The sequence below is a fragment of the Chiloscyllium plagiosum genome, unplaced genomic scaffold (assembly GCF_037043375.1).
Source record: "Chiloscyllium plagiosum isolate Xiang-an unplaced genomic scaffold, Cpla_swu_hap1 HiC_scaffold_35, whole genome shotgun sequence".
In the NCBI taxonomy this organism is placed as follows: Eukaryota; Metazoa; Chordata; class Chondrichthyes; order Orectolobiformes; family Hemiscylliidae; genus Chiloscyllium; species Chiloscyllium plagiosum.
Window position 1 is genome coordinate 30,353,087 of NW_028270173.1, and position 12,616 is coordinate 30,365,702.

General features: G+C 51.6%; 1 protein-coding gene across 6 annotated transcripts in view; it reads right to left on the bottom strand.

Annotated features, from left to right (window-relative positions):
• The window catches only part of LOC122541334 (discoidin domain-containing receptor 2-like), a 213,279-nt gene that overhangs the window by 73,908 nt on the left and 126,755 nt on the right, over window positions 1-12,616 (bottom strand). For 5 of the 6 annotated variants that reach the window (XM_087979456.1, XM_087979457.1, XM_087979455.1 and 2 more), the window contains exons 3-5: window positions 6,891-6,993; window positions 4,750-4,978; window positions 443-590 (exon numbers count right to left, since the gene is read on the bottom strand). In XM_087979456.1, the coding sequence (XP_087835582.1) occupies window positions 443-590; window positions 4,750-4,978; window positions 6,891-6,993 (480 nt within the window). Of the gene's footprint in view, window positions 1-442; window positions 591-4,749; window positions 4,979-6,890; window positions 6,994-12,616 lie in introns of those variants that run through there. The other variant, XM_087979461.1, reaches the window with a different exon arrangement.

Below are 12,616 nucleotides of genomic sequence, written 5' to 3' on the forward strand. Positions count from 1 at the left end.
TCATGTACCCATCCAGATGCCTTTTAAATGCTGCAATTGTACCAGCCTCCACCACACCCTCTGGCAGCTCATTCCGTACACGCACCACTCTCTGCGTGATGATCTCCAGAGATACTTGAACTCAAACAGCAAAGGCAGTAGCTGTGCAGATTCACCGATGTGTCAGACAGCAGTGTAGGTTTCTCTCTCTGACCATGCGGCCTAGATTAATTTAGGATAAGTGGTCGGTGTGGACGGGTTGGGCCGAAGGGTCTGTTTCCGTGCTGAACGTCTCTACAAACGGATCAACAAGAATCGCGTAATCCAAGAGGCCGTTCGCTCCATCGAATCCGTACCGCTTGTGGAGAATGCTGGGATTGCCGGGGTCATCCCATGAACGGATTTTGACAAAATAAAACGGAGTGGGGGGGGCCTTGGGAGAAACAATGAAACGTTCACTCACCCAACCAAGGACATCCGTACAGCTCCACCCTCATGCACACGTTCATCAGCCGGTTGGCCCTGGGGTAGAACCGCACAAAGCGGGCGATAATTGGGGGCCCCAGGTCCTTCAGCACGATGTCGTATGGGTTTCTATTCCCATTGATCACCTGGAGACCGGAGAAGCAGAACGTGAGGGCACACACTCGAGCTGCCCCGACATATCATAGAATCCCTATAGCGTGGGAACAGGCCCTTCAACCTAACAAGTCCCCACCAACCAACCGAAGAGTAGCCCACCCAAACCCTATTACTCGACATTTACCCCTGACTAACCTATCCATCCCTGGACACTATGAGGCAATTCAGCCAATTCACCCTGACCTGCACACCTTTAGACTGTGGGAGGAAACCGGAGCACCCGGAGGAATCCCACGCAGTCACGGGGAGAATGTGCAAACTCCACATGGCCGGTCGCCCGAGAGTGGGATCGAACCCGGGTCCCTGGCACCGTGAGGCAGCAGTGCTAAACACTGAGCCACTGTGCTGCCCCATCCATTGCCCGTGTGGGAATTCCTAGAATTAAGAAACCCCAACTGTCACAGACCGTTCAAGTAGCTGGAGCTCTCTATTCTAGAGACTATTTAGAGATCTTTAAAATTACAAAAAGGCTCAGTTGGGGATATTCAGTTTGCACTTGTGAACACAGTCTGGATCATGGCGTTACTAGACGTTTGCTTGTGAATCCATTGGGGAAATTAATATAAACTTCCCTGCTGAGACAATAATGAGGGTACGGAAACCAGGATTTAGCGGTTGTAAAGATCACCACTGTTTGTTTATCCGCATTTTTAAAGTGTTGGATGAGAAAAGAACTGCTTTAAAAACCGAGAGTTGCGTTCAGGTTGGTGCGTGTTCAGAAGCAAGTAACCCGACCCTCATTGCAAGCATTGTTTACAGAGCTGTTCGCTCAAGTAGAGTTGTTTGCAGACAAACCAGAGTCAAAGGGTTGTTTGCAAATGAAGCTTTGGTTGGCTACAAGCAGCTGATTGGATGAGTAATCAATGACAAAAGCTACCCAACAATTATGCGATTGGTCGTCAGGCAGCTGAACAGTTTAGGGCTATCAGCGAGATGGTGTCAGACCACCATCCACCTCGGGGCAGTCTCTCTGTTCTCTGCAGTAAAAGCTACATTAAGCATGAAGAAAACCTGGTTAACCTTTGCTCCAGTGGTTTCTATCAGTTGTGACTTTTAGTGGATATATCAGAGACCTTTTATCAATGAACCAGCCACCCTGGTATCTCTTGCAAATCAGTGAAATCATCTGGGAAAGAAAAGTGGATAAACAGCATTCTGGCTAGCTCTTCCAATAATACCTATGTGTATGTGCATACACATAGGAGTGTTTATTAAGGGGACAGTCACATGCAGACAGTCCATAATTACCTACTTGTAGCCAGAGTCTATGAGCTTGGAAATTAATAGTAATTCCTGTCAAGTTCAGAAACCTGGTTCGTGTTTTCTCTGGGTCTAAAAGACGGGGAAAATGGGAAAGTTTGCACAAATTAAAAAAGAAACTCCTTAACCTTTTGTGATGCATTCGGTTGGTTGGACATCCAGTGCATCCCTCCAATGGGACATAACACAGTTAAGGAGAGGCTGAAACAGGCCTGGTGGTACCATGGGCATCAACCCAAACCAACGCTCCTTATTCAAGTTCCCCCACCCCCGCTTCGGTGAGTAAACCCAGCCCTCGGTGAAAGACAGGAACCGAGCATGTATGAGTTGGACCAGATGAATCAAGACTCTGACCGACAACATGGAAATGTAGGCTTGATGTAGTTCTGGACTCCACATTATTGGAGGGAGGTGATCGAACCGGAGACGGTGCAGAGGAGACTTACCAGGATAATACCCGGGCTGGAGAGTTTCAGTTATGAGGAGAGATTGGACAGACTGGAGCTGTTTTCCTGAGAGCAGAGGAGACGTGATTGAGATGGATAAAATTATGAGGGACATGGAGGGTGTGGAGAGCACAGATTTACGATAAAGGGCATGAGGTTTAGAGGGGTTGCCAGGAATTCATTTTCACTCAGAGGGTGGTGGGAATCTGGAACTCACTGACCATAAGGGTGGGAGAGGCAGAAACCCTTCCAACATTGAAGAAGAATATAGACGTGCACTTGCGATGTGAAGGCCCATGGGCCAAGAGCTGGGAAATGGGAGTGGAATAGTTAGGTGGTTGTTTTTGACTGGAGCGGACTCGATGGGCTGAAGGGCCTCTTTCTGTGCTGTGGGTCTCTCAGACTCCATTGTGCAGTGAATGAAGGCTAATGATACTCAGTGCACTGATCAGGGTTTTGGTTTGAATGCATAGTCAGTTAGTGCAGTGGAGTGAATATGGACTGGTGAAATAGATTAGCACCCACCCCCCATGAATATTAGAATATTAACTCGATTACGGCAGTGCCGTGATTGCTACCGCATAAACCAATAGTGTTCTCACAAATGATCCTGATACGTGTGTGGGGTGTTCTTGCGAATAGTCCTGATGCGTGTGTGGGGTGTTCTGGAAAATCGTTCAGATGCATGTGTCAGGTGTTCTTGCGAATGGTCCTGACGTGTGTGTGGGATGCTCTTATAAAAGATGCTGACGCGTGTGTGGGATGCTCTTGCAAAAGGTCCTGATGCGTGTGTGGGATGCTCTTGCAAAAGGTCCTGACGCGTGTATGGGATGTTGTTACAAATGGTTCTTATGTGTGCGGGGTGTTCTTGTGAATGGTCCTGATGCGTGTGTGGGGTGACTGTGACCCCATAAACCAATAGTGACTGGTAAAGGGGTTTTGTCCAGCACGATGCACCTTACATTTTAGACTCCACTGCTTACATTAGAAAGAAAGCCATACATTTACGTAGCACCTTTCAGGACCACTGTTTATTTTGGGGGCTTCCCAGCTAATGAGGTACATTTGGTTGTCAATGTTACAGTGTGAGAAAGGCAGCCGCCTCCATCAGCAGCGTTGGGATTGAGCAGCTAACCTGTTCCTGTGCTGTCGATTGGAAGGTGATTATCGCACAGAATAATAATGAACCCTCCTGTGTACTTCTTCAAAACAGCACCATGGGGTGAAAGGGCTGTGTGCCTCTGTTAACGTCTCACTGGAAACACATCAAACTATGCTGCACTACCTCTTTATTGACCCTCTGACAGTACAGCAACTCCCTCCACTGACCCTCTGACATTGCGGCACTCCCTCAGCACTGACCCTCTGACATTGCGGCACTCCCTCAGTACTGACCCTCTGACATTGCGGCACTCCCTCAGTACTGACCCTCTGACAGTGCAGCACTCCCTCAGTACTGACCCTCTGACAGTGCGGCACTCCCTCAGTACTGACCCTCTGACAGTGCGGCACTCCCTCAGTACTCACCCTCTGACAGTGCGGCACTCCCTCAGTACTGACCCTCTGACATTGCGGCACTCCCTCAGCACTGACCCTCTGATATTGCAGCACTCCCTCAGCACTGACCCTCTGACAGTTCAGCAACTCCCTCAGCACTGACCCGCTGACAGTGCAGCGCTCCCTCAGTACTGACCCTCCGAAAGTGCGGCACTCCCTCAGTACTGACCCTCCGAAAGTGCGGCACTCCCTCGGTACTGACCCTCTGACAGTGCGGGCTCCCTCAGCACTGACCCTCCGAAAGTGCGGCACTCCCTCAATACTGACCCTCTGATATTGCAACACTCCCTCAGTACTGACCCACTGACAGTACGGTACACCCTCAGTACTGACCCTCTGACAGTGTGGCACTCCCTCAGTACTGACCCTCTAACAGTGCAGCACTCCCTCAGTACTGACCCTCTGATATTGCAGCACTTCCTCAGTACTGACCCTCTGATATTGCAGCACTTCCTCAGTACTGACCCTCTGACAGTGCGGCACTCCCTCAGCACTGACCCTCCGACAGTGCGGCACTCCCTCAGCACTGACCCTCCGACAGTGCGGCACTCCCTCAGTACTGACCCTCTGACAGTGCGGCACTCCCTCAGCACTGACCCTCCGACAGTGCGGCACTCTCTCAGTACTGACCCTCTGACAGTGCGGCACTCCCTCAGTACTGACCCTCCGACAGTGCGGCACTCCCTCAGCACTGACCCTCCGACAGTGTGGCACTCCCTCAGCACTGACCCTCCGACAGTGCGGCACTCCCTCAGCACTGACCCTCCGACAGTGCGGCACTCCCTCAGTACTGATCATTTGGGCCCACATGCTGTAAACAAATGAAAAATATAAGGAGACAGATTCGCCAACGGCGAGGTGTTACCTCATTTCCCCTCCGATCCTTCCAGGTCCTCCATAATTTCCCATCGCGGCTGTACTGCAGTCCGTAGAGCCGGGCGTACTCGTTGCCGTGCCCATTGGAGTGGCGCCCCTGGGTGCCCACCAGGGTGATGAAGTAGAGCTTGCGGAGATCGATCTGCAGGAACTCGGTGCTCTCGAGGTGAACGGGCTTGATGGGACACCAAGCTCCGTCGCCGTGGTCTGTGCCCAACCTGCCGATTGCCAAGGGCAGGGATGGATCAGCTCAGTGACGGGGTAGGCCGAAGCCTGTAACACTGTACTTGGGCATCGCCCTCCCTCTCACCCATCACCCGTCTTGCTGGGGGAAATCCATCTCTTCCAACTGTCCGCGCGACAGAATTAATTGCAATTGTAAATCGAACAATATAGAGCCCTCCCATTTTTATTTCTCTCCTCTGCTTTCGAAGGGCTGTATTGCTGAACTTCTAACTTAGTTCATTTATTTTTCTAAGATTTGGTACCTTGTGCACCTCAGATGGCGCTGAGGTGAGCGACTTTGTTCACTCTTCCCTGTGCTCACAAGTCCCCAAACTTGAGTGGACGTGACAATAAAACCTAATTCTCACCCCTGATTCCCCTGGCCGTCCAGCAACGAGGTGATTGGGCCCCATCATGTCCCCTGCTGGTCTCCCTGAAGGAAGTGATGCGGCCTTGTTCTTTCCCGCCAATTAACACGTTCCCTTTCGGCAAGTTACCGCCAAAACTGGGGACAGGGTGACCTTGGCCAAAACTGGCGAACAAGTTAAAACAAAGGGACTCTCCGGCTCGGATGAAGGGTCACGGGGACCCGAGACGTTAACTGTGTTTGCTCTCTCCACGGATGCTGCCAGACCTGCTGAGTTTCTCCAGCAATTTCTGTTCCTGACTCACAGTGTCTGCAATTCTGAGGTTTTTTTTGGTGTTTTTCTGAGACTTTCTATTCTTTCCCCCTTTTTAAGACTTTTTTCTCTGTTTCATCCTCAATCCTTTTCCTTAATTTTGAGACACTCCATTAGATTACTCATGGCGTGGAAACAGGCCCTTCGGCCCAACAAGCCCGACCCTCCGAAGAGCAACCCACCCAGACCCATTCCCCTACATTTACCCCTTCACCTAATACTACGGGCAATTTAGCACAGCCAATCCACCTGACCTGCACATCTTTGGACTGTGGGAGGAAACCCGCGCAGACACAGGGAGAACGTGCAAACTCCACACAGTCAGTCGCCTGAGGCGGGAACTGAACCCGGGTCCCTGGTGCTGTGAGGCAGCGGTGCTAGCCACTGAGCCACCGTTTCCCCGTTTTGAGATTCTCTATTTTCCTTTTCCACGAAGACTCTATTCTTTCCCTTTATTGGGACTCTCTACTCGTTCTCTTTATTTTTTTTTTGAGGAGCCTCTCTCGTTTGGTTTTGAATCTCGGATTCAGATGTCAGGTCTGCCAACGGTGGGATTTGAACCCCATCTGGCCAGGACGTTAGCCTGGTGCTCTGGAATGCCGGTGCAGCGACGCGACCCACTGCGCCACAGGCTCCGAGTGGACGCGGCTGCGTCTCGCGGCCTACAAGAGGCCGGGAGGCCCCACCCTGTCCTCTGTCGAACAGGCTGCCGCTGGGTCCTAGTGTCCGTCCTCTTCCAATCTCGCCACTGCATGTCCGTGACCATTTCTCCATGCGTTGTTGTGAAGGGAGAGTGGTATCGGTTAACTCTTGAACCAAGCGGCATCTAACCGGCCGCCCGCTAGAAGTCCCCATCCTGGTGGCGTTCCTGGAGAACCAGGCCATTCGGTCGGACTGCCGCATGGGAGCCTCCTCCTCTCCCCCCCCCGCCCCCTCACCGGATGCGGCCCTGTCCTTGTGTCACGCGGTCAGAACGTTTGCCGAGGGTTATCGCCAGGAGTTAGGGGGAGGGGTCAAGTGGCAAAGAGGGCATGTGCCCGGGTTCCCAGTGAGGGGGCGGCAGGGGGGCAGACGTTGGGCGTGTTTGGGGGGGACGGGGACGACGAGATGTTTTGGGGGTCGGGAAAGGGGTTGCGTGGGGGGTGGAGGTCGAGGGGGCGATGGGGAAACTCATCGGCGGGGGGGGGGAGGAAGGGGGGAATGGGTGGAAGGCGCTAGGCTTTACCTCCCGTGCTTTGCTGCTGTTGAGTCAGACCACCTGCTGGATGCGACAATGTCCTCGTCCCGGATAACCGAGTCCTGCATGCCCAGTGCAAACCGACAGCGCTCTGCAGACAGAGAGAGAGAGGGAGTGTGAGAGAGCAAGGGAGGGAGAGAGAGAGAGGCGTGAATGGGGGGGAAAGAGAGAGAGAGAGAGGGAGGAGGAGGGAGGAGAGGGGTGAGAGAGAGAGAGAGAGAGAGGGAGAGCAGCGTGTTGGGGGAAAAGAGAGAGAGACAGAGAGAGGGAGTGAGAAAGAGCGAGGGAGGGAGAGAGAGGGGCGTGAACGGGGGGAAAGAGAGACAGAGGGAGAGGGGGAGGGAGGAGAGAGCGAGAGGGGGAGACAGAGAGAGGGGCATGAACGGGGAGAGAGAGAGAGAGATGGAGAGAGGGAGTGAGAGAGAGCGAGGGAGGGAGAGAGGGGCATGAACAGGCGGAAAGAGAGACGGGGGGAGAGAGAGAGAGATTGGGGGAGACAGAGAGAGAGGGGAGAGAGGGAGGGAGAGGGAGGAGAGAGAAAGGGGGGGAGAGAGAGAGAGATGGGGAGACACAGAGAGAGGGGGGAGAGAGAGGGGGGAGAGAGACGGAGAGAGGAGAGAGAGGGAGGGGGAGAGACAGGGGAGACACAGAGAGAGGGGAGAGAGAGGGGGAGAGGAGAGAGAGGGAGGAGAGAGAGAGGGAGGGGGGAGAGACGGGGGAGACAGAGAGAGAGAGGGAGGGAGAGGGAGGAGAGAGGGTGGGGGGAGAGAGAGACGGGGGGAGACACAGAGAGAGGGGGAGAGAGAGAGGCAGGGGGGAGACAGAGAGATGGGCAGGAGAGGGTGGGGGTAGAAAGAGAGAGAGAGAGAGAGACACTCTCTTCGGAGGATTGGTGCAAACGCAATGGATCGAATCGTTTGTTTATACACTGTCGGCATTGTACAATCTCCCTTCTCAGATCCGAATTTCGGATTATCCGAAGGAGATCTCGAGGTCCCGATGAAAACATTACATCAAAGAGGTGTCTCCAACACTGATCGCGGCTTTTGCTTCCAGCTACGATGATTAAAAACAAACCCGGCTCACTGCAATGCTGCTGAGAACAGCCCTGGATCGATGGGAGCTCAGACACCCTCTCCAAATGACTGACCTCCCGCTCTCTCTCTCTCTCTCTCTCTCCCCAACACTGTCCCAGGAGTCCTACACAAGCGTGTACCCTAAACCCCCCCCTTTCTCCAGATAATCTCTCCAACATTGTCCTGTACAGGGCAAAAATTGAACCTGTCAAAAAGTTGCAGTAAAAGGTTGTGTGTGTGTGTGAGCTATTTGGGGACTCCGAGCCCCAGAGGAAAGGCATTGAATCAGTTAACCGAATAATCAATTATCTGAACGAAATAGTGCCCGCCCAACTCGTTTAATCGCGGTTCCTCTGTATATGAGTTTGAAAGGAAGGGGAGACTCGGTTGTTAAGGCCATCATGAGCCATAGAATGGGCAGAATATAGGAGCAAGGAAGTCTTGTTACAACTTTAGTTAGGCCCCAGCTGGAGGACTGTGCGCAGTTCTGGTCACCTCACTATCAGAAGGACGTGATCGCAATGGAGAGGGCGCAGTGGATATTCACCAGGATGTTGCCTTGGGATGGAAACTGTCAGATATGAGGAGAGACTGGATAGGCCGGGGTGTGTTTTCCCCGGAACAGAGGGGGCTGAGGGGCGTTGGATTGAGGTGTACCAGACTATGAGAGGTGTAATCATCTCCTTCCTGTGGCAGACCTGTCTAAGAACTGGGGTGGGGGAGTCCAGAACTAAAGGGTTTAGGGTGAGAAGGGGAAAGATATAAAAGAGACCTAAGGGGCAACGTTTTCACACAGAGGGTGGTACGTGTAGGGAATGAGCTGCCAGAGGATGTGGTGGAGGCTGGTACAATTACAGCATTTAAAAGGCATTTGGATGGGTGTATGAATAGGAAGGGTTTGGAGAGATATGGGCCGGGTGCTGGCAGGTGGGACTAGATTGGGTTGGGAGACTTGGTTGTTGAGTTGGGCCAAAGGGCCTGTTTCTGTGCTGTACACCTCTATGAGCAGAGGGTGTAAGCTTACTCTCACAGCATAGCACAGTCGGCTATGGACTGCATGCAGGTAAACAGGATTAGTGGTGTTGGTGGGTTAGTATAGCATTGTGGGCTGAAGGACCTGTTTCCATGCTGTATGTCTCTCTGTGACTCTATCCCATGGTTGGGGGAAGACTGCAGTGGAATATAACCATCAGTCGGACTGAATGACCACTTGTGTGTGTGTTTTTACATAATTTGTTCCTGGGATATGCCTGGCTGGGACAGTATTTAGTGCCCGTCCCTAGCTGCTCTCGAAAAGGCAAGAGGATGAGCTGCTTTTTTGAGCCGCTGCAGTCTGTCTGCTGTGGGAAAACCCTTTCACCTCCCCCCCCAGGGTAGAGCTCCATTGTGGCTCCGCAACAGAATGGATATATTTCGGGATATCGAGTGACCCGGAGGGGAACTTGCAGGGGCACGGCGTTTCTGCTGCCCTCGTCCTTCGAGACGGTAGAGGCCATGGGTTTGGAAGGCGCGAGGGTTTGAAGGCGGTTTGGTGAGTCTTTGCAGTGCAAGATGGGAGAGAGGGTGCAGTTTTCCACCAATGTGTGCCAACGGGACAGAGGGCACGTTGAGCCGGGAGCTGCTCAGACTGTCTCGGAGTCTTGGATTGCGCCAAACATTCCGAGTGTTGATGGCAAGTGGAGGATAGTTCATTCCACGCCTGACTTGTGGCTTTTAGATAGCACACCGAGACACAGGGGAGTCAGGAGGTGAATTCCTTGCCACGGAGTTCCCAGGTTCTGACCTGCTCATATCAACACTTTGTAGATCTGGGTATTTAATGCCACGTAATGTGATTAAATCCAAGATACTGATCCCAGAGCACTGAAAAAAATGTAATCAATTATATTGTCACCTAGCACTGTAAGTGGTGACTCAACTGAATACACAGCCTCCCCGAATGTAATGATATTCCCGTCTTATCTAAACATGACAAAAATGGATTCTATTCATTTGAAAATCTCTGGTGGATTTGTTTACAGTTAAACTAATACGTGAAACAATCTGAGTCCTGGGCGCTACACGGCAAAGAGCCTGAGATCACATGATCACATCTCGGTATTTGGCTCGTTTGCACATTAAGTTCTTAAATGACGGGTTGGACTGAAGGGTCTGTTTCGGTGCTGTACATCTCTATGGTTCTATGACCAATCGGTGGGATCATGTCTGATCCAACCCTCCTCACGTCCACTTTCCTGCCCTTTCCCCATAACCCTTCTCATAAGACAATCCCTCCGCACCAGGGGTCATCCAAGTGAACCTCCTCCGAACTGCTTCCAATAAAATGGTTAAGCTTCCTTAAGTAAGGAAAACTGCTCACCGTACTCCAGAAGTGATCTCGCCAGCACCTTGTACTGCTGCAGTAAGGCTTCCCTAATCTTACACTCCAACTCACCCCGCCCCCACCCCCGTGAAACCAGGACCAACCTTTCATCGGCCTTCCCGATTACCTGCTGTCCCTGTGTGAAGCCCTTGCTGTTGCAGCTCTCTGCAGTTTGTCTCCAGTTTAATAATACACTGGTCTTTTGTTCTCCCTTTGCTGTACACAATTCGTTGAGTGACAGGGAATAGGAGGTGGGGAGAAGGCTGTCTCTCCTCAGAGTGCCAGGAGGGAGGGAGTGGAGCTCCCCAGAGTAGTCAGTATGAGGTGGTCTGCTTTGCTTGATCCCATGTTACTGAGCCAGGCCTGGGTTCGTAGGGCAGAATCTCACTGTCGATAAGGGCACACCTCCCCCCTCCTCCCCTCAAAAGGAGGTATTGTGGTTGGGCAGACGTGTGGCGTTAGACATTCAGTGAAAGGAAACAGAAGAGGTTGATCAGGATGTTGCTGGGAATGGAGGGTTTGAGTTTTCAGGAGAGGTTGGGACTTATTTTTATTGGCGTGTAGGAGGCTGAGGGGTGACCTTGTAGAGGTTTATAAGATCATGAGGGACATGGATCAGGTGAATGGCAGGTGTCTTCTCCCTAGGGTGGGGGATTTCAAGATTAGAGGGCAATGTTTTAAGGTGAGAGGAGAAAGATTTCAAAAAGACCTGAGGGACAACGCTTTCTCTTACACACAGAGTGGCTCGTGTGTGGAGTCAACTTCCAGAGGACATGGTGGATGTGGGTACAATTATAACATTTAAAGTACACAAATAGGAAAGGTTTGGAGGGATATGGGCCAGGAGCAGGTAGGTGGGACTAGTTCAGTTTGGGATTATTTTCGGCATGGACTGGTTGGGCCGAAGGGTCTGTTTCTGTGCTGTCAGACTCCATGTCGAAGATGAGCGAATGCAAGAACTGGCCACCAGAGGGCAGTGCAGGAGCAAACACAGAAACTCTGCAGGTATGGCAGTGTGTGTTTGCAGAGAGAGAACAGACAGGCAAGAGGCAGCTGAAAGGACACAGCAAGCCCAGCAACGTCAGGAGGTAGAGAGGTCAACACTTCGGATGTAGAGTCATAGAGATGTACAGCATGGAAACAGACCCTTCGGTCCGTGCCGACCAGATATCCCAAACCAATCTAGTCCCATCTGCCAGCACCCGGCCCATATCCCTCCAAACCCTTCCTAATCATATACCCATCCAAATGCCTCTTAAATGTTGTAATTGTACCAGCCTCCACCACATCCTCTGGCAGTTCATTCCATACACGTACCACCCTCTGTGTGAAAAGGTCCCTTTTATATCTTTCCCCTCTCACCCTAAACCTATGCCCTCTAGTTCTGGACTCAGGAAAAGACTTTGCCTCTTTACCCTATCCATGCCCCTCATGATTTTGTAAACCTCTATAAGGTCAACCCTCAGCCCCTGACACTCCAGGGAAAACAGCCCCAGCCTGTTCAGCCTCTCCCTTTAGCTCAAACCCTCCAACCCTGGCAACATCCTTGTAAATCTTTTCTGAACCCTTTCAAGTTTCACAACATCTTTCCGATAGGAAGGAGACCAGAATTGCACGCAATATTCCAACAGTGGCCTAACCAATGTCCTGTACAGCCGCAACATAACCTCCCAACTCCTGTACTCAATACTCTGACCAATAAAGGAAAGCATACCAAACGCCTTCTTCACTATCCTATCTACCTGCGACACCACTTTCAAGGAGCTATGAACCTGCACTCCAAGGTCTCTTTGTTCAGCAACACTCCCTCGGACCTTACCATTAAGTGTATAAGTCCTGCTAAGATTTGCTTTCCCAAAATGCAGCAACTTGCATTTATCTGAATTAAACTCCATCTGCCACTTCTCAGCCCATTGGCCTATCTGGTCCAGATCCTGTTGTAATCCGAGGTAACCCTCTTCGCTGTCCACTACACCTCCAATTTTGGTGTCATCTGCAAACTTACTAACTGTACCTCTTATCCTCGCATCCAAATCATTTATGTAAATGACAAAAAGTAGCGGGCCCAGCACCGATCCTTGTGGCACTCCACTGGTCACAGGCCTCCAGTCTGAAAAACAACCCTCCACCACCACCCTCTGTCTTCTACCTTTGAACCAGTTCTATATCCAAATGGCGAGTTCTCCCTGTATTCCGTGAGATCTAACCTTGCTAATCAGTCTCCCATGGGGAATTTTGTCGAATGCCTTACTGAAGTCCATATAGATCACATCCAG